General features: G+C 40.8%; 2 protein-coding genes across 10 annotated transcripts in view; one reads left to right on the forward strand and one right to left on the reverse strand.

Moving 5' to 3' along the window:
• Positions 1–26,373, forward strand: part of LOC310845579 (uncharacterized protein) — a 99,959-nt gene that overhangs the window by 44,415 nt on the left and 29,171 nt on the right. For 3 of the 7 annotated variants that reach the window (XR_014564833.1, XR_014564834.1, XR_014564835.1), the window contains 2 exons: positions 48–168; positions 1,709–4,120. Coding sequence is in view for 2 of the 7 variants with exons in the window: in XM_083740815.1 (XP_083596941.1) it covers positions 48–168; positions 3,679–3,722 (165 nt within the window). In the remaining 5 variants the exon portion in view is untranslated. Of the gene's footprint in view, positions 1–47; positions 733–1,670; positions 4,121–26,373 lie in introns of those variants that run through there. The other 4 variants (XR_014564836.1, XR_014564837.1, XM_083740815.1 and 1 more) reach the window with 3 other exon arrangements.
• The window catches only part of PRKG1 (protein kinase cGMP-dependent 1), a 630,806-nt gene that overhangs the window by 8,437 nt on the left and 595,996 nt on the right, over positions 1–26,373 (reverse strand). For all 3 annotated transcript variants that reach the window (XM_083740692.1, XM_083740693.1, XM_083740694.1), the window contains 7 exons: positions 11,833–11,972; positions 10,561–10,650; positions 8,070–8,211; positions 6,476–6,639; positions 3,898–4,020; positions 3,307–3,369; positions 2,462–2,528 (listed from right to left, as the gene is read on the reverse strand). In XM_083740692.1, coding sequence (XP_083596818.1) covers positions 2,462–2,528; positions 3,307–3,369; positions 3,898–4,020; positions 6,476–6,639; positions 8,070–8,211; positions 10,561–10,650; positions 11,833–11,972 — 789 coding nt within the window. The remainder of the gene's footprint in view (positions 1–2,461; positions 2,529–3,306; positions 3,370–3,897; positions 4,021–6,475; positions 6,640–8,069; positions 8,212–10,560; positions 10,651–11,832; positions 11,973–26,373) is intronic.

The raw sequence follows: 26,373 nt of genomic DNA on the forward strand, positions 1-26,373 counted from the left end.
ATAATGGAATTTCTAGGTTTCAAGACTGCCTGTTTGTCTCCACTTAGGTTCTGCTTGGATATTTGGAAATAAAGCAAATAGTACAAAGACACCTTAAGTCTCCAGTGCTCGCTCATCCAAAGGAAACTAAACTCGGAAGCGCTGCCCCTGGAACTTCTGACTGCTTGGGTAAGTGGGGAGAAGGTAACAGTCGGTACCTAAAGATAGAGGGGAACCCACTATTTTCAGAAAACTAAGCTTCATGACTCCTAAATAAATTTCAAGGTTTTGTACATTTAAAAGTGATAAATTCACTCATAATTTACTGCTTTAATTTGTAATTTACTATTTGTTTTAGGGATATTCAAAATTGATGGATTGTTTTTCAGTATATCACATGAGTTGCAGATGGGGAAGTGGGTGCTTCAGTTTTCACAGTGAATTCTTAAAACTAGAAAAGTGAAATATTAAAGCATAGTTCACTGTATGAATCAAAATCAAAAATTCACTTTCATTCGAACATTGGAAAAACACAATTTGGTTAAGTCATGAAGCTCATGCTTTCAGGATATACATTGCTTAGCTATATAATATGGGGAAAGGGTTGCTGAGGATCTGAGAATATTTGTTATCTAAAATAAAATATATCAAATTAGATTGTATCCAAAGAAAAACCCTAAGACAACCAGAGCTTTCACCATCCCTCCTTTTGGAAAGGTCTGTGGGCTTAAAAGGTGAATGTTTGCAAGTACAGTGGTGCCCCGCAAGACGAACGCCTTGCAAGACGGAAAACCCACTAGACAAAAGGGTTTTCCGTTTTGGAGGCGCTTCGCAAAACGAATTTCCCTATGGGCTTCCTTCGCCTATGGATTTCCTTCCTTCCATAGGGAAATCTCCGGGACAGCGGGGAAGCGCAGCGCGTCTTCCCCACTGTCCTCGGACCTCCTCCGAAGGCTGGCGGTGGGGCGGAGAGACCTTCTCCCCCCGCCACCCTTCGAAAAGCTGCTCCGAAGGCTGGCGGTGGGGCGGAGAGACCTCCTCCCCCCGCCAGGCTTCGGAAGGCTCCTCCGAAGGCTGGCGGTGGGGCGGAGAGACCTTCTCCCCGCGCCAGCCTTCGGATGGCTGTCCTGAATACTTGCGGTGGGAGGAGGGTTTTCCTTCCCACCGCCAACATTCAGAATGCTGTTCTGAATGTTGGCGGTGGGGAGGAAAAACCCTCCTCCCACCGCAAGCCCTGGGAACAGAGGAGAAGCGCTGCGCGCTTTCCCCTCTGTTCCCGTACCTGTCCGAAGGCTGGCGGTGGGGTGGAGAGACCTCCTCCCGCCGCCAGCCTTCGGAAGGCTGTCCTGAAGACTTGCGGTGGGAGGAGGGTTTTCCTTCCCACCGCCAACATTCAGAATGCTGTTCTGAATGTTGGCGGTGGGGAGGAAAAACCCTCCTCCCACCGCAAGCCCCAGGAACAGAGGAGAAGCGCTGTGCACCTTCCCCTCTGTTCCCGTACCTGTGCTGAAGGCTTGCGGTGGGGAGAAGAGCCCTTCTCCGCACCGCCAGCCTGGCAAGCGGTCTCCATAGGAATGCATTGATTTTTAATGCATTCCTATGGGAAACTGTGCTTCGCAAGACGAAAAACTCGCAAGAAGAAAAAACTTGCGGAACGAATTAATTTCGTTTTGCGAGGCACCACTGTATAGGGTTACTACAGAGAGCTTTCTCCCATTGCTTCATTCAGTACCGAAACCTGGAGGTACATCCATGAAGTTTGGAGCTCTGGTACAGAAACAGCTGTGCTTCTGTTCAGTCACTTATAAACTACTGTGTTTGGAGGAATCTTTTGTATGACTGATGGAAGGGAAGTGATTACAACAAAGAAGAGGTACCAAAAAGCAAACTATTTTGCACTACTGTACTTTTTTTGGCAGGGGAGGAGTGTGCCATCAGCTTTGACTTTGCTTAGTCCCTGATTTATCATTTGGACTAGCATGGAGTTAGTACAGCAGTTGCAGGTGGTAGATATATGCCTGACAGCAAAAGCACAGCCTTTAGCACTGGTATAGAATCGCAGGAAATTGGCACTTTGTAAGTAAATAAAGGGCATGTTGGAGAGACAAGAGGAAGGAGTAAGGCGAAGCACAAGAGACCTAAAGCAAACTGGCTAAGAAAGAAGAACAAGCAGCTTTACTACAATAAAAAGAAAACAAAATGTCTCTGGAAATAGATCTCAGTCCAGGACTCCATCTCTACATATGTGCACAAGCTCTGATGCATTAACGTCAGGGAAAACTCTGCACTCTTAATGCATGCCCTGGACAACAGCGTCAGTGAGAAACATGCTTATATAGATAAGCTCCAGTATAGCTGGAGGCCCACAGGGCTTTCAACCAAAGCTGGCTGCTGTTGTAGCAGAGTGTCTCAAATTTTTTTCTTCATTCTCTGTTCCAATCTAGCACGTATGAACGAATAACAGAATAAATGGTATACTCACACTTGGTATTATAGGAGGTGTCAATGTACCTTTTCTTAAACCTTCCCAGTTAAAGCCTTCAAACCACCTAAAAACAGGGAAATGATAATATAAGGTCAGGAGCAGGATTTGCAGCCCCCTTAAGTCTCCTGAGGGTTGGGGGAACTGTCTACAACTGTATGGGATATGGCACAGAGGGTGGCAGTTGGTAGGGGGAATGGTGAAAATGGAGTGCCTCATTATGCACTACCCACAACCACTTATGCTAGTGAAAAGTGACACTGCATATAGCACTATAGGAACAAGAATGGCATTTCTCTATACATGGTAAATGTCAAACAAAATGGGACTTATATATATATACAGAAAGCATGATGTTTGGCACCTCATTATATGTTGAGTGGGTACTATTCCTGCATTGGTATTTTTTAAAAATATAGATTATGTTCTTTGAAGATATTGTCAATTAAAAACCACCAATATATTAACCAACGTTCCATGCATTTGTTTCAATGCAAATACCTCACAGAGCCAATGGCACCCAGTTTTAGGAGCTATAAAGCTCAAGTCCATTGAATTCCCATCACTGGGAATAGGGACTGCACAAAGAAATATTGGTTGCACCCCAAAAGCCTAAGGTGGTTTAAATTCAAAACAGATGCCTCATAATAAGCAATGAACTTGTTTCAAGCTTCAAACTAAAAGAAAGCCTAAACACTGCGTATATACTTCTCCTGTTGCCCTTGCTTCTGTCAGAATTTTCTCCCTCCGTTTAGTACTGGGACAGGACTGTTGCTTCTTATACCATCTGGAAAATGTCCTGTGAACTGATGGTAATAACTTTTCAGCATCTGAAACATACGTACTTGTGCTTTTGAATATCCTTGACACCGTTTTTTAAGTTCCCTAGTCTTTCTGATGGGTTGTCCCTGTAAGAAAAAGAAAACATAACACCCCAGCACACAACAGAGTAGAATGAAAAAGCTGGGAGGTAATTCCATTCTCTGCTATCCTTTATTTATTTAAACATTCTCTATCCCACTGTTGTTCTCAATAGCATGCAAGGGAGCTAACAATCAAAACAGTGGACTGTCTACTCCAAGTATGACTCTAAGGCTGTAATCTCAACCATGTCTATTTTACACCCAGGCCTTTGGCACCTGAGATATGTTTTCAAGACCCATCCTATTATTGTGAATGTAGTATGCTTTATAACTGCCTTTAATTTGGAACATTAGGTTGTTGCAATCCACCCTGGGACCTGCTGGTGAAGGGTAGGTAAAAGAACTGATAACAACATCATCATCTATTCAGAAGTACATCAGGACCAACCTGAATACCAAAACATGCACAAAAATTCTATAGAATACAACCAGCATCAAAATAGCATGAACTTGTGGTGCTAATTCACATTCCCTTCTTGACAAAACTACTAATGCAATCTACAAAGTGTTTACCTGCATAGTTTTTTAGTAAGGTTAGCAGCATTTTTGGCAATCTTCTTTGGAAATTCAATCATGTCAATCCCCCTTAGTATGATGTTATAAGTTTTCATGGGGTCTGGGCCTGAGAATGGTGGACTAAAGAAAAGAAAAGAAAAACCCAAAGTTAAAAAATCTGTTTCAATATGTTGTCAAATGTTGTAAGATAAGGCAATAAAAATGTGTTAAACTCCTGAAAGAGCTTTCATTATATAGCCGTTACGTTCAAGCTGATTTTAGTGCTGTTACTAGATGCTGTACCATCTACAGGAGCTTTCCCCATTGTGGTGCCCTGCCTGCAGTTGTTTTAGACTACTACTCAATGGCTGGGGTTTATGGAAGCTGTAGTCCAAAACATCTGGAGGGCATCAGGTTGGGAAAGAATGATGTGTAGGCCCTTAAAACCAGCAATACCCATGTTACCAGTAGCAAATACATATTAAGTTCTGCAACTTTAAACACAGGGAAACACACATTTTAATGCAATATGCCTATTTATTTAAACTATGACAGAATGCAGAATTTTCGTGTTTCTTTGGTGTAAGGTAATACAGCTCTTGTCATCATTCCTTCTGAGTTGTAAATCTATAAAGTGATGAACCTATTTCTATATACCTGGCAAAGAATTGTGCCTTTTTACAAGAGCAGGTACTACAATAATGTTGTATTCATATAATTTTGCATGCTATATATATGGGATGAGATTTCACTTGAAAATCTTGGTTTTTTGCAACGTGAGAATACTTTTCCAGTTCTACATGGATTTATTAAACCAATATAGGCATCATGTTGGGGAAATCTGAGAATTATGGTCTGAAGAAGTGCATCATTCTAGGAACAGTCAAAGGTACTTTAAAATGCATATTTTTGACCCTGATTTTATCGCACAACAATTCTGAAAACTCCCCTGTAGAGGAGAGAGAGAAAAGGGGTTGGTTCAGAATTCCTATGTGCTTAAAGTTCATCGATACAAAAAGGAAAGGATAGGGTGCCTTAATGACTCCCCAACTAAGTGAAATATTGTCTTACACAGTAATGTTTCCTTTAACTTTTACATTCCACTAGCACAACAGTTTAGCTGAATAATAGCCTTTGTGTTCTTAAAAAAAATGCCACTAACCATGGCCAAAACATATTTGGGAGGACAATATTTTTCCAGCATGTTTTGTGAATTGTAGCTTGCTAATGCTAAAATAATGAGGACCTAGACCATAGCATCATGAAATTGTTTTGCCCTGCATGAGTTAAAACAGAATAACGTTTTGTGACTATTCTGTTATTTCTAGACAACAAGTGATTATTTGTCTGCTTACCAAATTACCGTATTTTTTGCCCCATAGGACGCACCTTTTCCCCTCCAAAAATGAAGGGGAAATGTGTGTGCGTCCTATGGGGCGAATGCAGGCATTCGCTGAAGCCTGGAGAGTGAGAGGGGTCGGTGGGCACCAACCCCTCTCGCTCTCCAGACTTCACGCAGATCTCCGCAAGCCGTGGGAGCTTGTGCTGGGCTCCCACTGCTTGCGGAGAGTTGCCTGCATGCTGAAGGCTGGGCGCGCTGAGCTCAGCGCGCCCAGACTTTGCGTGGCTCTCCGCAAGGCGCGGGAGCCCTGCGCTGGGCTCCTGCGGCTTGTGGAGAGTTGCCTGTTCTGGGGGCTGGGGTCGGGGGAAGCTCGGGCTTCCCCCGCCCCAGCCCTGCGCCTGGGGGGAAAATAAATTTTCCCCCTTTATTTCCCCCCTAAAAAACTAGGTGCACCTTATGGGATGGTGCATCCTATAGGGCGAAAAATACGGTACATAGTATTCTGAAGTTACAATATCTGGAAATTACACAAGGTGTGCTATTGTTATTAGAAATGGTTTCAGTACCACATCTTAGCATTCAAAGTGCTTTAAGGAATCCATTGTCCTTTTGAAGCTGGCATCCCGAAACTCGGCCCTCCAGCTATTTTTGGGCCTACAACTCCCATCATCCCTAGCTAACAGGACCAGTGGTCTGGGATGATGGGAGTTGGAGGGCCGAGTTTGTGGATGCCTGCTTTAAAGGCTAAGATGTTTATTGGGCCAGATGTTGTTGGGCTCCAACTCCCACAATCCCTGACCATGCTTCTGGAAGGCCACAGGTTAGCCACCCACTGTTAGTTAAATCATTCCTGACAGATGCTTATGCTGCCTCTCTTAGAAAGTGTAAAAACAGACCTGTTTTACACATGTTTGCTGTACAAAAAACAACAAACGGCTGCCAGAAGAACAAGGAATGGAAACCAAAAGATTTAAATTTGTAACTCTGCACCTCAGTTGTCCAACCTTTCCCCTTCTGCTGTCTGTTCCATACCCTTTATTTGCTAGAATGCTGATTGTGAACCAGGGCAAAATAATAATGAGCAGCCTCAACAATACGTTTTTAGACCTTTTTCTTTGGGGGGGGGGGGTAGTGCATAATCATTGCATATGCAAGCTCTGAATCTCTAGTGCTCCTAATCAAAGTGACAAAGGCAGAAATATTCTCTAATTTGCTGATCTATTTTTATCAGTAGCTCCAATTCAATGCCCATACCTGCCAGTCAAGAGTTCATACATTAAGATTCCCAGTGACCAGTAGTCTGCTGAAATGTCGTGACCTTTGTTCAGGATGATCTCTGGGGCTACATATTCTGGAGTTCCACAAAAAGTCCATGTTTTCTTTCCAAATCCTATTTTTTTTGCAAAGCCAAAATCAACCTGTGAAAGAAAGTTCACACACCCATCAAGAAAGAAAAAAATAAAGAGCAATTATGCAGACAGAAAGGCTTGTGGAGACGCTCATGCTTTGCTTAGAATAAACCAGTTCAGAAAGAAATCTTTCATGGGAATATACTGAGAGTGAGAATGTTGATTGCCATATAGGGCTGTCACAGAAAGCAGAAGTACAGGAAGCTATGTAGGAACATCTTTCAGACTTAAGATTTGTACAAAAACAAAATAAAAGAGTTCATAACACTTGTTTAAGACTTCAAGTTTTACAGATGGTCAATAATTGGACCGTCAGCCATCATAACTGGCTATTTTATTTAGGAGCTAACCATATGCAGGCAACTCCCGTTTTGCTCGCATTCAAAAAGTGTGCAACCATGCACGCATGGGCCATTTCCGAATCAGGAAGAGGGTGGGGTGGGGGCGGGCTTATGCACACTCCACCAACACACGCAATGACCCAAAACGTAACCCCCACGCAAAGCAGGGGTTGCCTGTAAATAAATAACGTAGAGCAGTGTTAAAAAGGTTCAGCTGTCCCTAGTTTCAAAATGATTCTATTGGGGTTAAGTTACAAGAGAGTAGATTTTGTCTCAACATTAGAATAAGCTTCTTAATGGCACTAATGGCCTAGATGGGTAGTGAGCTCTCTCTCACTGGAGGTCTTCAAGCAGAGGCTGAGCAACCATCTGTTAGGAACGCTTTAGTTCTGGATTTCTTGCATCAAGCAGGGGTTTAGATGGGCAATGAGCCCCCTCCTCCAGCTCTGTGATGCTGTGTGGTTTGTACTTGAACACTTGATGGTTTATAGCATAAAAGGAAAGGCACTCCCATCAGCCTTAACAATTGTCCCATCTGCAGCCATGATGATCTCTTTCAAGAACAGCATGTAATAAGTCAGGCATGTCTGAGGCCTAATTATTTTTTTATCGATAATAGTGTAGCACAGCACACAAAAACCAGGGGATTGAAATGACGGACTATTCGCAGAAATAATAAAGGTATGGTTTGAAAAAGAGCAGTTATAAATTCAGTGTTTCTTTGGATGAAATGTTGGGGAAGATGTCAAGCTCTTTATCTAGTAGTGGAATCATGTGGTAAGAACAATAAATTTCCAAGCATAATGCCACAAAGGCTATTTAAAACCAACTGTGAACTTCAACTTCTGCTCGTCTAAGATTCAGAAACAGTGAGATTAATTTGTTTTCATTAGTCCTTTTTACAAACTGATTTGTCCTGGCAGTACAGAGCTGAGTACTGCTGTTCAGCCAGAAGCACTATTTTATGGCTGTTATAAACCCATTGGAGAAGGCATTTTATTATAATGGCGAAGGAGACAGACCCTTAACTACAATGCAGTGAGCATCTCAATGTAATATTTTATTGCTATTTGGAAGAAAAACATCATGAGTACTCACCAGTTTGGCATAACCTCGGTGATCTAAAATGAGGTTTTCTGGCTTGAGGTCCCTATAAATGATTCCTTTGGAATGCAGATAGGCAAAAGCTTCTACCACACATGCAGTATAAAATCTGGTTGTAGAATCTTCAAATGAACCTCTGCAACCAGGGATATGGGGTGTGGGAAGTGAGAGGAGAAAGACTGAGAGATCAACAGTGCTTTACATTTATGCTGCACATGAACCTATTTGTATTTAAAACGTTTCATATACATTGTTTCTGTAACAAACACATCTGTGGGATTTTTTTAATCTCCATGTTGCAGATAATGAAATACAGTAGCAACTTACCTTAAGGCCACTTGCCAGCATCGGCCCCTTCAGGAGGAAGGGCAGGATATAAATTGACATCATCTCATGACAAAGGTTAAAATGAACTTAGGGCGCCCTGGTTCATAGCTCAATGTCTTCGCTATTACACAACACCAGCTCCAGTGTACGAATAAGCAGAGAGGCAAAACATACCATTTTAAGGACTCTCTCCTCTGATATAAACTTAAACCAGTCAATTTAGCTCATCTCCTGATGCCCAGTGCTATATCCCCCTACCATCTGACATATAGTGAGACAGGGCTCTCCTAGTGCTACTGATATAGAAAGGAACAAAGAGGCATCTCTTTCCTTCTATACCTGCTAGTTGAGCAGGTACTGGGTACTGAGGCCTCTTGGGGATTTTGAGGATGAATCTGACCCTGTTAATGGTCCTCGTTATGACACAGTGGATGCTGCAGTATAATCTGACTAGTAATTGGGTTCAGAATAAGCCTAGATATCTCCCAGTTTTGTTTGGATGGAGGAGGGGGAAATTGCTGAGCCTGGTTGCTGGGCTTGGTTACAAGTCATACTAGAGAAGGCTTCACCAATCGCTAATCTCTCACAAACCACCCTAAACACTCATAAGCCACTTTGTCCATTTTCCTTAGAAAACTAAATCCTAGGTGGCAAATACCCCCACCCCTTACCCTGTAGGGAAGGATCAAAATAGCAGGGACAGGCCAGTTAGAACCACAGAGCATGTCTGATCTGGGATGCAAAGAACCTAGAAGCTCCATGGTTATGAAGGTAGGCATCAGATTAGTTTTGGTCTGCACTATAAGAAAGGTTTGTTTTTGCATGGCTGAAAAGTACTTTGGGGGACATTGCAGTGACTTGTGTAACTACATACAGGGTTTTAAGTGTGGAGTAATTGCTTTTATCTCCACTGGCAGCAGTAAACCTTACAAACCGAGAAAGCATTGTTCAACCATTTTTAGCATGTAATGCATATAAAAACAACGTAAAGGACTTGTGGTGTCAGGAAAGCATATTTCATATATTTAATGACTTGACTGCAGCAGCCCCACTGGCTGCCAGAAAAACACTACTGTGAAACAGCTGTAAGGTTATCATGGAATCATATTTCTTTGCTTGTTTGCTTAGTTGTTGAAGGCTTATGATTTTTTAAAAGCCACAAATATCTTCCTCACATGCTGCACTAAAAATAAAAATAAAAGTATTCCAGTGGGAACAAAGAAAGGTATCGATACCACAATATTCTCACGAGCATACCGCAAGGTCGAAAATAATTGGTATATATTACAGTCAGCTGTCAAACATTGTATTTCAGGAACTGGAAATATTAGATCTTAAATTCTTTAATAATACTCCAAACTGTTTATTAGCAAGCTGTTTGCAGTATGCCCCCCACCCCCCGTTAATAGAAAAAAAGTCTGCAGGTACAAACTTTTTTTCAACAACTATTCTACTCTTACATTCCCCACAAATACTTTAAAGAGAGCACTTTAAACCCTGGGCTGAAGCTTAGAAAGTGTTTCAAAAATCCAATCATTTATGAGCCATTTAAATATTGTACCAAGCATTTCCTCCCCAATATAAATTCAGCTTCTGCCTTGAATTTCAATGTAAGCTATTTCTGCCTTATAACTGGTCAGGAAATTACCTTTAAATCTACTGAAACTTTTTCTATTTCCAGAGGTGAATGCTGTTTTGATGCTATAATGTTTCAGTTACTAAGTAATATTAATGGATGGTCTGAGGAAAAACAAATGATAAACCTTTTTCAAAGCTAGATGGCAGTATATACCATGACTAGCAGAGAAAAAGAATTACAAGCATTTCAAAGGGTTTTTTTAAAATAAGTAAATAAACAAACCCCAGCACCTTGCAATTTGAATGTTTTTTTGTGTGTGGTTTTTGTGTTTTGTTTTTTTTACTAAAGGCTAGGAATTTACTAATGAATTTTTTTTGAAGGACAAAAGAAAAGTAACTTTTGATAAATAATGATTATACCCTTCTTCCCTTTGTTGTGCTATTATGTTAATGAAGCTGGTTACTAACTTTCTCCCTATTATCAGTAGTTTTTTCTCACTAATTCTTAATTCAGAGTGATCATTCAGTATGCTGGAAGAATTTCATTTCCTATCCAAAGGAATGATGCAGTTTTCCTTACCTGTCCCTGAGAATTGTCCAAAGCTCTCCACCTAAACAAGCTTCCATCAACATATATAAATATTTGCTGTCCTTGAACGTCCTGTATAGCCTATTCGAGAGGGAGAAGAAAACTGTAATTTTATGTTGTGAACTGCCCTGAGATCTACAGGTATGGGGGGCGGGCGGTGTTAAACAAATTTAATTAATAATACTAATACTAGGATTTGAACATTTTAATCAATATAATCTATGTATTATTATAATCTAGGGGGCAGGAAGGAAGTACTGATCTCCAGAGAGTTTAGGGATGATATTTTTGATACTTTGAAACTATACTGCTATGCCCATTTGCTTGGATGTGACTCACTGAACTCTGGGGCTCGCTTCTAAGTCAACATGCATATGATTGCACTTAGTCAATAGATGCATCCAGCAACATTGTATAGGGCAGCCTATACAGGCAGAGAGGCACCTGGCTGCAGAAGTTAACATTCCAACTCTTTGAAAGTGATGTGGACAGCAATGGGACTTAAAACTTAGCATGCTTGTCCCCCCCCCCCATCTTATGTTGAGTCCACTTGGAAGAAAAATGCCTTGTATCTTTACTAATAAAATGCATATATATATTTTCCTGTATTTTGATCTCTTATTTTGGAAGTTTTATATTGCGCTAGGTTTTACCTTCAAATACAGACTACACTGCAACTCTCACATAAATCGTACATAAAGATAGAATAAAAGATAATTCACACACTATGCACACATGCACAAGCACAGCTTGCTCCACCCCTTCCTCCCTCTCTTGCTAAGGTTGCCAAAACTGCCAGCGAAGAAGGGATGGAAGGAGTGTTCCCGTCCTCTGTTTGAATGTTCTCCCATGCTTTTGAAGTTTCCTTGAAAGGGTTTGAGATTGGATTATCAAGGTATTGGTATAAATCAAAGCTCTGCGTCACAATTCCTGCATTGCATTTGATGCCTCAGGCCGTTTGAATGTCAGCTGTAATGTTTAGAACACATAAGGAATAATCTATGTTTAATCAAACATTGCAAGAGGGGTTGAAAATCACCTTCCATCTGCACACATAGGAACACACCCTTATGGTAGGTCAGATCCTTTAAGCTCAGTATCGGCAACACTGCCTGGCATCAGCTCTGCAGGATTTCAGACAGGTCTCTCTAAGCCCTACTTGGAGACAGTGGGGTGGGGCCTTCTGCATGCAAAACAAATGCTCTAATGCTGAGATACAACCTTCAACCAGTAAGGATTTATCAAGGGAAACCACAATAGTACCTCACAATAAAATCTGAGTGAGCCCCTTGCATGATCTGCTTCTCTGAGCGGATGTGCTCCTGCTGTCTTGTGTCCACTATGTGGCGTTTCTTTAGTATCTTCATTGCAAAAGTTTTTGATTCATCGCTTTTCAACTGGACCTTAAAGGGGGGGGGGGAGAAAATGGCAGATTGGAATCAGGGCACACAATGACTTCTCAAGTAGCTAAAATGCTGAACTTTGAACTACAAGTGAAGATAAAAGTTAATACCATTGATATATTTTAATATCTGGACCCTATAAAGTTTGTAAAAGTGCAAACACAAAATAGGTGGCCACATATTTACACACACACACACACACACACACACACACACACACACGAATAGTTGGTCTCAAACTGTTGGAAGGACTTGCAAACTTCCCTTTCCAGCATGCTCACCAACTCTGCATCCTGTCTCCTCGCATCATGTATTCTTCAGTTACAGAGCCTTTTGCAATGAACCACATGCTAGCATTGATTTCAATTCAGAAATTCATCAGTTCCAACAAAACAGATGAGCTTCTTTGATATATGTGCACTTCAAACTGATATTAAAAACATGTTTACCAAACAAAAAACAAACCCTATAATCCCTATTATCCACACCAGCTGCAGTTCTCATGTCATCTTCAAGGTCATCACAGTAATCAGATCAAGAGGCTACCAGAGGATGGGCTCCTGTGGATTTTCTGTGCAGGAATGGCTGCAGCTGGCTGACCAGCCAAAGTGGGCTAGACACACTTCAAGCAACTGAGGTCACCCAGTCCACAGCTGGGCCTAGAAATACCTCCAAGTGTAACCCCTTCTAGAGTATGTCATATGCCTGATACCTGGAGCTGAGAACCACAAACCCACACCTGTATCTTGTCAGGATCCAGTTTATTAGCTCTTATCCTGCTCACTTGATTCAGATGGCTAGAAGTAGATACTGATGGCATCACATTCTGAATCCCCTGATTACCACTCCCACTGGCTTGAGGTATTCCACAGCTTAATTGCCATTGAGCAGAGCAAAAGTCACCCAATCCCACCTTCCGGAAGTAACCCTGCAGTTAGAATCATACAGTTGGAAGAGACCACAAGGGCCATCGAGTCCAACCCCCTGCCAAGCAGGAAACACCATCAGAGCACTCCTGACATATGGTTGTCAAGCCTCTGCTTAAAGACCTCCAAAGAAGGAGACTCCACCACACTCCTTGGCAGCAAATTCCACTGTCGAACAGCTCTTACTGTCAGGAAGTTCTTCCTAATGTTTAGGTGGAATCTTCTTTCTTGTAGTTTGGAACCATTGCTCCGTGTCCGCTTCTCTGGAGCAGCAGAAAACAACCTTTCTCCCTCCTCTATGTGACATCCTTTTATATATTTGAACATGGCTATCATATCACCCCTTAACCACCTCTTCTCCAGGCTAAACATGCCCAGCTCCCTTAGCCGTTCCTCATAAGTCATCGTTTCCAGGCCTTTGACCATTTTGGTTGCCCTCTGGACACGTTCCAGTTTGTCAGTGTCCTTCTTGAACTGTGGTGCCCAGAACTGGACACAGTACTCCAGGTGAGGTCTGACCAGAGCAGAATACAGTGGCACTATTACTTCCCTTGATCTAGATGCTATACTCCTATTGATGCAGCCCAGAATTGCATTGGCTTTTTTAGCTGCCGCGTCACACTGTTGGCTCATGTCAAGTTTGTGGTCAACCAAGACTCCTAGATCCTTTTCACATGTACTGGTCTCAAGCCAGGTGTCACCCATCTTGTATTTGTGCCTCTCGTTGTTGTTTTTTTGCCCAAGTGCAATACTTTACATTTCTCCCTGTTAAAATTCATCTTGTTTGTTTTGGCCCAGTTCTCTAATCTGTCAAGGTCGTTTTGAAGTGTGATCCAGTCCTCTGGGGTGTTAGCCACCCCTCCCAGTTTGGTGTCATCTTCAAATTTGATCAGGATGCCCTTGAGTCCATCATCCAAGTCGTTGATAAAGATGTTGAATAAGACCGGGCCCAAGACAGAACCCTGTGGCACCCCACTAGTCACTCTTCTCCAGGATGAAGAGGAACCATTGATGAGCACATTAACTCATATGTCTATTAAATTAATAGACATTAACTTTTAAGAAGTTTCCAATTTATTTCAATGGGAGAGTTAAACCAAAGTGTTTTTAAAAGGCTTCTAAGTGAACCTCTTTTTAACATTTGAAAAGCACATAAGCTTGGAATGAAATACCTGTGGGGTTCCTGGGGCCTTCCCCAACATTAAAATGAGTTGGACAGCTTATGCAGAGAGCTATATGTACTATGGAGCTGCTGGATTGAAGTGGTAGTTTCAGAAGTTGTCTTGGGACAGAAAAAGTTTGTATGAATTGAATGTAATGAAGATGCTTACGAACCAATCCCATTGTTCTTAAAAAGTTGCATCTGTGTTTGTCCTATGGCATGAGAAGGCTTAACATCACAGCTGAACATTCAACAGCAGTTCAGAGCTGACAGAGGGAGGGATAGCAGAATTAGGACACATTCCTAGACAGAGCTCTTCCATGCCCTCCTTTCTGCTTGAGGAAAGAGGCTACTGGGTCATTCCCCAATTGACATGATTCTTCACCATAATACAGCTGGCAAATTATTGCTCTGAAAACCATTCAGACAACTACAAAAATTCATTATAATCCAGAGTAAACGAAGTACAGATGGACTGTGAGGGATGCTTATATGGGGTACCAAAATACACACAGCCTGATAAAAACAAACACAATTCAAATTAGGTGGGTGATGCTTATTTTTTTAAAAAATTAATTTTATAGGGTTTGTCAGTGATTTTCTGTTTATGTATTGGTTTGTTGTCGCAGAACTATTCAGCTATAAAAATAAATGACAAAAGAAAACAAATCCTATTTGTAATGCCTGCATTACTAGCCTGGATGGCGTACTTGCTTTTGTTTGAAATTATTCATGTTGGCAGCTGTTTTCTTTTTATTGAATGCATAATTTTGAGAGGAGCCTGGGCAATTTGGCAATGCTAAATGGATTGTGCAGTAAATACAGTACTAATTTTTAAAGCTTTGTAGACATAACACACAAAATAGAGGATAAATGCAAAACTTCCAACAGTGGGAAGTTGAAGGAAAACATTTTCCTTCCAGCTGACCAACAAAACTACACATTATTACATCAATTGCAGTCATAAATGTAAGCGCTGCATGAATGAGTGTAACCTTGTGAAAAGCAGAACTGTTCTTCCTTGCAATAGGGTAGTTATGTCAGCCTAGGAGTATTGGTAGAGCACAGTAAGCTGCCTTATATTGAATAAGACCTCTGGACCATCTAGCTCTGTATTGTCTAGACTAGAGTCTCTAGACTTACTGGCAGTGGCTCTCTAGTGTATCAGGCAGGGGACAATCCCATGCCTGTCTGTAGATGCTTGGGATTTAACCTCTGCATACAAACATTTGCTCTGCAACTGAGCTATGACCCTTTTCCCATGGACTGAAACTGATAGCCAAAAATGGAAAAGCTCAAACACCAGAAATGAAATAATACTGAAACTCCAAAGCCATGATCCATCCTAATGTTTGTGCAACAACCAAGGGGGTGCACACATAGCCTGGTCAGTGAAAGAAGCTTGGATCCCACTGTTTGACAGGAAAGAGAAGCTGGGGCAGAGCTGCATCCAGTGCTCTGTTCTTCCAGATTTCCTGGGATTCCAGCTCTTTGTTTATTGGCCTCTGTATGTAGCATCTTGGTTGCTAGATTGGAGTGGGGAATTCTGTATTCAGCATTCATTTACACACATGAGTCTCCTCTAGGAACCTGACTTCTAGCTGGATCCAGATTGAAGAATTTCAGAATTTCAGAAAAATATATTGCCTCTTATTCCATAGGATCCATTTTCCTTTTACAAAAGGCAACAACACAGTTGCTCCGACAGCCGTGGTAATAGTTTAAGCACACCGGGCTTTTGAAACAAGTAAGAAATGAACCCCGTTCAACTTGCTTTTCTGAAACAAATCAGTTTTTTTCTTCAAACAGGCAAGAACCTTTGCAGAAAGTGGATCCCTGGCAAGCAATGTGCAGAAAATCTAAGTAATCTGAAGGAGTGCTATCTATCTTAAGTTTCCTGATATCATTAGAATTCATCAATCTTAAATAAACTGTGTCATACATAAGTCAAGAACTTCTGTCGCTTTTTCTAGGGGCAAAGAGTAAAAGTGATTGATGTCTCCGACAAACATCCACACACTGTCTGTATCTAGGGTCATTATAGGTGGAACTTCTTGTGTAGACTCAATAAAGCAATGATTTTATGAACATTTTGTCTGCAGGGGGGGGGGGGAATGGAAAGTTCACAAGCAAAGGTTTTTCCCCCTTCATACATACATTTTAAAACTCTTAAATTCTTCATTGTAACATTCCAAATTCTGTGATAGTGGGCCCAAATCCTGCAGCTGGGTAATCTTTTAAGGCTTTACAGAATGTGCTTATTTTGCAGTTTATTTCGAAGGCTTTCCGCACCCCCAGCAGAATTTATAAGTTTTGGGATTCACATCTCCTTTTGGGAACAAGGCAGGTATAAGCTATTATTATTATTATTACCCCAATCCTTTCGGAGCTAAGTTCTTAAATTGCTGGCTGCTGCTATTACTTATTTGCTCTTATATGATATTTTAGGTTTTTTATAATGTTTCACAATGTTTTCCTTGTTTTGATGAAAACAATATTTGTGGAGTATTTCTACTTAGGGTAGAAAAGTGATATGTAAATAATACCAATAATAATAAAATGAGATCTCCATGTTTTCTATCTGGAACTGTGCAGGATAAACTGTAACCACATTACTGTGGAACTCAGTATTGCAAAACCTATTCCCATACTCACAAGTGCATGAATAGTTGAAGAGCTTCCTATGTATATTAAGTAAAGGCTGTGAAAAAGCATATGTGAAGCTTTATGTGTACGCTATAATGCTGTCTCATTTATTTTACAACTCATAATGCTAACCATCCAGAATTGGCCTCAATTCATGCCTTTGTACCCTGTTTAGGAGATATTTTACAGTTTCTGCTAAATATCTTTTTGTTTGGACATAAGGTCTATTTCTGCAGGGCATTAACTGAATAACAAAATGCAAAGAAACAACAATACTTGATATGATCTGGACTGCTCATAGCATGGGTCTGTGCATGTCCTCTTTATGGATTCTCGTAAATGAATGCTCTCTCATGCATAATGAAACACTAAAAGTAACCTTGGTGCTTGAATCCCACACTGATATTTGCAGCATAACTGTACATGAGGCACACAAATAGAACTGAGGGTCTCTGTCTCTCTCTTTGGAGGGAGGGGGAAATGGTCTGCAGACTAATGACATGAGCAAAACGAATCCTTGGTTAAAAATAAATTAGCCAGCACAAGCTGGCTTTTGAGAAAAGCTGTGTCCTTTTTATTTTCTGAAATGCCTTGCTTCATCAAACACCATCATGCCTAAAATGCTGCATGGATAATTAACTAAACAACAGAACCTTATTTAGCCAATGCATGTGGTCAGTACAGTGTATTCCTGTTCAGGTTGCTATGTTCATGGTGACAAGATCAGCTGAATTTTGTGTGTTATGGCATCTCCGCAAAAGTTATGTGGATTGTCTCATTGCCCATTTTTTTGACCCTGCTGGCCATGGAAAACATTTTAGGGGACATTGTAACTGGTCCTGATACATATAGAGAGCAGGCCAATGAAGATGTAACATTGGTTCCCTGCTAATTACAGTGAAAAAATGGGAGCCAGCTTCATGAACGTGCACTTCCTCCTTGTAGCCCAGGGATGGAGAAACCATCCTTTTCAAAGTATTTGAACTGCTTAACTATGTAGTGAAAGACTGCCCTGGAGAGCAAAGAAGCTGCAGCATCTCCAGATGTTGTGAACTACAGCTCCCATTATTCCTGACTGATGGCTCTGCTTGCTAGGGCTGATCTGATAGAGCTTGAGTTCAACAGCATCCTGAGTGCCATGGGTTATTCATTCCTGCTACAGGTTTTTTCCTTCCTGGAGCAAACTCCTTCACTACAAGTTACAGTTAAGCAGTTCAGTGCTTCTGAACTTATTTTAGGTGAAGTCCTGGTCTCCCAAGATAGGCAGATACCAACAAAAGAAACATGGGGGAGTAGGATCTGACGGAATGTTGATGCTCTGAACCTCCCACATTAGGCTTAGCCTACATGAATACAAACCTGTGTGAATAAAATCATCAGGCTCAAGTAATCCTCATTCCAAGGAAACCAAACTCAAGGTACGGCTGGACCTCTGAAACTACTCACATATCCATGATTGGGATGTGCAGAACAACATGCATTCTTAACACCCTGTACGTGCTGCTTGCTGCAAATACAAAGTGCAAGAAAGATGTTGATCAGCCTCCAGACTGATTTACACCCATTTTTAGGAAACTGGATTGAAGCTAATTTTGAATATTTCGTCTTTATGTATATGGGAAAGATTTGGCCTGCCTAACCTTACAAACTTCAATTCTAAGAGGTTATATAAATTTCTGGCCCATCTCCATGACAACAGGAAATTAGCTCTCCTCTCCCCCAAATATCTTAAATAATTTAAATAATTGTACATCTTTGTCCATTTTCTTTTTTTTTCTTCAGATGCTCAGCTGACCTACTAATCAACTTTGTTGCCAGACAAAGTGAACGAGGTCACCATGCTTTGAGCACCTTTATTTTTTCTCTGTCTCACAAGTTATACATCTTATAGATTCAGAAACCACTGATTAAAATAGATTTGACAAGCTTAACTGTGGTTTGGAAGGAAGGAGCATGGGGGAGTGAATTGTCTGGGAGTGCAGAGCAGGAGGGAATCACATTGTAGACAGGAAACCTAAGGCATTAGGGAGGCTGCATCCCTTCGCGTTCTAGGAAGAAAAACATGGCAAAGGAAAGACCAGCTTAGCCCTATCCTTTGGCCAGAGAAGGAGAAGTTGCAGAGGATTTGCTTCCTCCCTCCTTCCCTACCAGAAAGAACACTGGGACTGCAGAGTAAGAGGGAAAACCTGTCCTGGTTCTGTCATTGCCCAGGGAACTAAAAGCTACTGGATTTAAGGCATATGCATGAGCCGGAGTGTCTGTGTTTGTACTACTGCAACCGTGGGAAAATTTTGACTGAAAGGAGGGCTATAGATTTTAAAAATAAATAAATAATAGTGTTGTACAACAATGACTAAACACACTAGTGAATATCCTTGGGGGGGAGGGGGGAATCATGATTAAAACTATCTGTGTGTTTTTCTGTTGAAGTTAAGAGTCTCACTTCTGGGAGATTCAGGTTTCATTTGGAGAACTGGTTTCAGTTTAACCTCTCTGCCATGGGTAATTTTGATCCTCTTTTTTGTTGTCATGGAGAATATGTGCTGGAGCATAATGGAGGCAGGTGATAGCCTTGCTAAGTCCTAGATATAGCCTTGGACATGGACTCAGGTCTCTTAAGAATACTGTAACTGCATAAGTATATAGCTCCTAAGTTGTGCAACTCCCCACAGAGGTTCATCTGGCAACTTCAGCCAGATGAACCTCTGGCTTCCAGCAAATGCTGAGGACATGCCTCTTTACCCTGGCTTTTGACATTTGAGATGCATATTTTTAAGATCAATCTTATTTCCATGACTGGAAGTTGTTCTGCAACTGTTTTAAATATTGTGTTCTAATGTTGTAATCTGCCCTGGGACCTTAGGTGAATGGCAGAAATAACAACAACAACAATATACCCTACCCCCATGAGGTAAAGATATACTATGCTATTTGTTTTAAACCCTCTGCATCTAACCCACTTGTCAACTTACAGAGTGGAAGTGTAGATTGGGATCAAGACATGCACAGAAGCAATTGCATGAGCACGTACTCAGCTGAGGAAAATCTCAAACCACATGTATTCAACCAATATCTCCACATTAAAAATCCTGCGTATGACGGGGCTCTATGAATTATATGAAAAATCCAACAACTATGATACAGACCAGTCAGGCCTATTCCATGCAGACATCACATCATGTTCTAAAACTGATTCAGGAATAGATGAAGTACTGCCAATTTGTAAAGTCTGCCCTTTCATATCTGATCACTCTTCTACATGAACAATGCTCAGTTCTTAAAGTTCCCATAAGTACAGTACATATTCACTGAGATATCTTAGAAACAAGGAGTAAGTTTTTTTTAAAAAACAACAACATTAAATTAAACAACATCCCACCATAATTCACTTCAGAATACAATAACACAAAACTATACAATCTATACATCATCAATCATTACTGTTATCTATTACTAATCTACAGAACAGAAAGAAAAAAGAAAAGAAAGAGAATTAAGAGAAAATAAAGTTGACTTCCGATTACACCGATTGTACTATCACTTAATTTGATTGTTTTACACACAACATTATGGTATTATTTTGTTTTCCTAATTCTTATCCAAAGTATTTATCACATTCGTCTTACAATGAATAACTTGGAGCTTTAGACTTGTAGTCAGGCTCTAATTTTATTTTTCAACTAATTTTGTACCTGATTAAATTTGCTGAACACTGCACATAAGATCACTTGGGTCAGGAGGTGCTAAAATTAGGCAGAATATTCTCCCATGCTGTTCCTGAAGTTCCCATTTCATTTTCTTGACATGTGTATGGTTCACTCAGCTTCATATAAAATGTTTCCTTGTAGCAATTGGTCCTAGGTTGCTACACTAATTGCATACAAGGTTTGACATTTTTCTTGTATCATTTCAAACAATGATAGATATATTTTGATCTTTTTCTTTTTATATCAACTGTTAAATAAATGTTCATTTTGCTGGAGAGTTAACAAATGACGGAACCACCCCGTTGAAAAGCTTCATGGTGTTTTACAGGTTTTGGAGTAAGGAATTCCTGAGCACACTTGTGAATAATTAAGAGTTGCATGTCTTGCCTTATTTTCTCTGCTTCAAATACTTGCTTGGGTTTGCTCTTTAAACTCTATTGTATAACTGAATCTCATCCATTGATTAAGTTAGTAAAAAGCTTAAAAAGATAAATGAAGGCCACAATCCAATGAAGGTTACACAATTTAAGTTAGAAATTGTCTCAAGGGGAGAATTAATGGGACTGAAAAGTGCTTAACTTTTTCCAAAATGTAGCCCAAATAAATAAATAAATAAATAAATAAATAAATAAATAAGCAAGCAAGCAGACCAGGAAGCACAAAACACTGTAATTATCTTAGAGAGGAAAGAAAGGGACATATCAAAGCAAAGGATACTCTGAATGCTCACAATCTTTTAGAATTCTGCTATTCATTTCATCAATGTAACCTTTGAATATTGATTAGATGAAGAAATTGCAATCAACTAATTCACAATTATTTGTCTCCACAGGATGTAAGTTAATGATCTAGGCCCTCTGGTGTATGAACTTACATTGTTTCATGAGCTTATGCTCCATAGTATGGTTACATGCATTTCTTTTTTTTTTTTTGAATGACTCTATTCACTCTGAGAACATTTAGAGTGGTCAAGAGTGATTACTGCTCTGCAGAATGGCACAGTTTTTATAGGACACAGCATCCTAACCAATGTAAACCACCTGCCCTGGTATGTGCTGTGTTGGGAGAGTTAAGTGGGCCCCCACTTCTTCAAACCCTCCTTTAAATTAATGGATCCACAAAGTGTATGTGTACTTCTGACAGGCCACATGTAGAGGTCTTCATTTGTAAAGATAAAAGTGATGCCTAGGCACCACTTGAGAAGTATTAATTCATTGGAGGATAGGCACAAGAGCATACTTTCCTTCAGTCCTGAGTCCAACCAACTCTCTGCAAATGCATTTATGGGAACAGGGAAAGAAGCATTCTCAAGGATGGATAGCGGCTAACAGATTGAGGTTGAATCCTGACAGGACAGAAGTACTGTTTGGGGGTCAGGGGGTGGGCAGGTGTGGGGGACTCCCTGGCCCTGAATGGGATAACTGCTCGCAGACTGTCTCGCCAGAGTGGTTATCTCCCGCTTGGACTACTGCAATGAGCTCTACGTGGGGCTACTTTTGAAGGTGACTCAGAAACTGCAATTAATCCAGAATGTGGCAGCTAGACTGGTGACTGGGAGTGGCCGCCAGGACCATATAACACTGGTCCTGAGAGACCTGCATTGGCTCCCAGTACGTTTCCAAGCACAATTCAAAGTGTTGGTGCTGACCTTTAAAGCCTCAGTCCTGTATACCTGAAGGAGCGCCTCCATCCCCATCGTTCAGCCGGACGCTGAGGTCCAGCGCCAAGGGCCTTCTGGCAGTTCTCTCACTGCGAGAAGCAAAGTTACAGGGAACCAGGCAGAGGGCCTTCTTGGTAGTGGTGCCTGCCCTGTGGAACGCCCTCCCATCGGATGTTAAGGAAACAAGCAACTATCCTACTTTTAAAAGACATCTGAAGGCAGCAGCACTGTTTAGGGAAGTTTTTAATGTTTATTGCTGTATTGTGTTTTTAATATTCAATTGGGAGCCGCCCAGAGTGGCTGGGGAAACGCAGCCAGATGGGCGGGGTATAAATAATATTTTTATAATATAAGGATATCTCATTGGAGCATGGGATAAACCTGCACCATAAAACGGAAAAAGCAAGACTGCCTCTATCCACTCTAGACAGTCCTGTCCTGTGACTCATTTCTTGGCCATACTGGTGTGACAAAAAGATGGAATCCAGGAACTGAATCTCTCTCACACACACATTTTAACCTATAGGTGTTGTTGTTATAATGGGTGATAAGAGGTATTATATATTGCAAGGCCTTCTTGAGTGGGTAGTGCAGTCTACAGAGACAAGCAGTTAGAAAAAAGCTCCTCTATCATAATTTTGTGCATGTATATGTGTGGAGAAGGGGGTGGGGAAGAAATATTATTTGAACTTGAAGCACCAGTGACATTGTAAAAAAGATACTCTGCTGATTTTAAGGGAAAGGAGAAGATGTTTTGGGACTACAACTCACATCATCCCTAGCTAACAGGACCAGTGGTCAGGGATGATGGGAGTTGTAGACCCAAAACATCTGGTGGGCTGAGTTTGCCTATTCCTGTTTTAAAGCATAGGAAGAAATGATATACTGAAGTGGAATCTTGGGCTTTGTACCAATGTACTGACAAGATCTGTACACAGCAAGTCAATAACAGAACCTCTCTGATAGCAATATGTTATGCTGAAATGATAGGTATTGCAGCAGACAGCCACTATATAATGGACCCACAAGAACAGTGGTAAACGGAAAGCATTTCCAAATCAATAGTTCTGACTGACAGGGCTTGGGGAACAGACTATAATTTCTGCCAAAGTGTCCAAAAGCTTCAGATATGTTTTGTATTCACTGATTATTCTTTTTTGTCTTTCTATAAATATTCTCAACTTTAAAAGTGTTCCCCGCCATATACTCAAACAATTTTATCCCACCTTTCCACAATTATACACCCAAGTTTTGCGAACAATACAAAATAACAATTACAACATAATAAAAGTTAAAAAAATAAAACTATAAAAACATATAACGCAAGCCACTAAAAAGCAGTAGTCAACTTCAGTAATAAGGTTCTTCTGTTTAGCTTCAAGAGTCCACGAGGATGATGGTGATCTTAATAGTACATCAATGCATGGGGGAGCAGTATATGCACTCCCTTTTTTTCTGGATATACACTCTAGGACAGGCATGGCCAGACTTGGCCCTCCAGATGTTTTGGGACTACAATTCCCACCATCCCTGACCACTGGTTCTGTTAGCTAGGGATGATGCGAGCTGTAGTCCCAAAACATCTGAAGGGCCACGTTTGCCCATGCCTGCTCTAGGATCACCATTATCTCATTGGGACATGGGATAAACCTGCATTGTATTGTTGTTAGCAGCCTTGGATGCTTAATCGTGGAAATGCAGGATAACAACAACAAATAATAATAATTATTAGTTCTTGGTCAGGTCCCCATTGGAAGGCAGAGAGATCATACTGTCTTGCTTTCAACACCCTACATTCATTATCAATAGGAGATCGAGCCCCCTGCACCCAACTCAAAAACTTGGATTATACATTGAAATAAGCCTAGATCCAGCTGCTGGGAGGATTCTTTTCCAGGAGCAACAACAAAATAACTTTCCCACAGCTTTCAAAACTTTGGCACATGTCAGTGAACCTCATGCATCAAGAGCAAATGACAATTAGCATCAACTTGGATAATATTTTATATTAGGCTCTCATGACTGCTACTTCCCTGCTACCATCAAAATCTCCCTCCAAGTGTGTGCTCATATGGAAGGATCTTGGCAGTGTGATGCCTCAATGGAAACCCACTGCTAGTGTGTCTTTCATGTAGTTTAACTAAAGGCTTATGCCAGACACAGTTAGTGAAATGTGGGTTTCAATATTTACTCATGCAAGGCAAGTTGGCAATGTTTTTAGAGAATAAAGTAATACATAATTGCATCTAATTTTTATTTACATTTTTTTCCTGGTTTTTACAAGGACAAAAAGAGGTGGAATACCTGAATGATAAGGCCCATCAGGCCTGACCAGACCCTTTAGGAATTAAGTGTGTAGTTTAGAATACGCCCTAAAGTTCTCTGGAGAAGACAGGATTCACTGTGGGTAGGGAGTTTGGAAGCCACTATGCAGAAAATATTAAGTTGCATTCATAATTGTTGATAGCTAACAGGCCCCGTTGGGACTAAAACCAGGTATTCTTGGTTTCCTATTTTTGGCTACTCCATGTAATGAGCCACCATGGCTGAAGCTGAGAGAATCTTCTTAGGCAGTGAACTGTTGGACTTCCCATGCTCTGATTTGCTCCCCACCCACCCATGCTGCCCATTGGTTCTTCCAAGACAGGACAAAGTATAAAATCTTCCTATCTGGACTCTGACGTGTTCTTCAGCTCTGCCTCCTGGTTTGGCCCTCATCCTTGACTCAACTCTTAGTTCCCAGCACCTGGCTTTCCTCTGACAGCAGCTGACAACTGTCTTCAATGTATAAGCAGGGTCTTATCCAGTTAGATTTGTTCATTTCCTGTCTTTCATTGAAGTAGTTGCTGCTAAAGGCTAGATTTTAGTTTTTTGCATTACAGCCTATGTACTTTACAGAAGAGATGTTCCGTATGGCGCAATGTATGAGGTCTTATAGTCAGGCATAAAAAAAGTCAGCGTGTGGAAACATCCTCCCAGAGGGAAGGTAATGTGTAGCTCATCTCTTAGTCAAAAGACAAGAATGACTTTGTTTATTTCTGTGGCGCTATAGCTGTTAAAACAGGATGTCTGGCTATCTTATATTGCTTCCTTTTATTTCATCTTAGGCAGAAACATGAGCTGGACATTTCTTGGAATAGCCTCTACTTACTTGGCAGACTCAGTGGAGATTTATGATGGTGGCTGTTAGGAGGTCACTAAGTCTGATAAATGTGTAGACCAGGCATAGGCAAACTCGGCCCTCCAGATGTTTTGAGACTACAATTTTCCCATTATCCCTGACCACTGGTCCTGTCAGCTAGGGATGATAGGAGTTGTAGTCCTGAAACATCTGGAGGGCCAAGTTTGCCTATGCCTGGTGTAGATTGTGGGCATCTTAAACTGTTATTTTTATGCACATCCTTTACTTACTTACTTACTTACTTATTTATTTATTTACAAAAACAGACTAAGGGGGCAAAAGGCGTAGGCTATTTTCTATGGTTCTTTGATAGGAATGAATACTGAGGGGCTAGAGTTACAAACCCTGCAGTCCTTTGTATGATTACGTAACCCATATTTCAAAAACCTGATTTCTAAAGGCAACATTACCAAGGCTATTCTGTTTGAATTATCTGTATTAATACCGGCATTTATTTATTTATTTATATTCCACTGGGTGCCAAAATAGGCTTCTAAGCACTTTGCAAATTTCATTATGTTCTTAGTGGATGTGTGGAGATAGATTTGTAATTACTCTCACTAAAAACCCAACTCTGTAAGCCGTTTATACTATTTGCTTGAAAATAGAACAAGTCTCTTCCTGTCTCTTTCTGCAAGATCCTTATGGACACCACCAGCCATTTGAGGTGAAGAACAGGACTAAAATAGTACCTACTGAGAGATAGAGTAATATGAGACTAAGGCCAGATTTCTTAAAACAAAAAAACCACCCAGGGTACTCTATGAATTCCATGAATACAAGTCTTCTGGAAATGTCTATTAACAAAAAGACAACCTAATTATATAGGAGGGACCCCATTACTGCATATGATAGCTCACACTTTTCACTGCATTAAGTTTTATGATGTGGCTTACTATGATGTGGCCTTTTATGCTGAGGAAAACTCCAAATTTCCTAAATGTCATTCCAATCTTCCTTGAATTGGCAATTATTTAAATGTCTGTCTCGTTTAATGGACATGTACCTGCATCTAAATTGGTCCAGGGAACACATTCTTAAAACAACTGGCACTCACAAAGGTATCTGGAGCACTATCCATGTACTTATAACAAGCCACATCTGAACATTAAACTGTAG

The sequence above is a fragment of the Podarcis gaigeae genome (assembly GCF_964106915.1).
Source record: "Podarcis gaigeae genome assembly, chromosome: 5".
NCBI lineage: Eukaryota > Metazoa > Chordata > Lepidosauria > Squamata > Lacertidae > Podarcis > Podarcis gaigeae.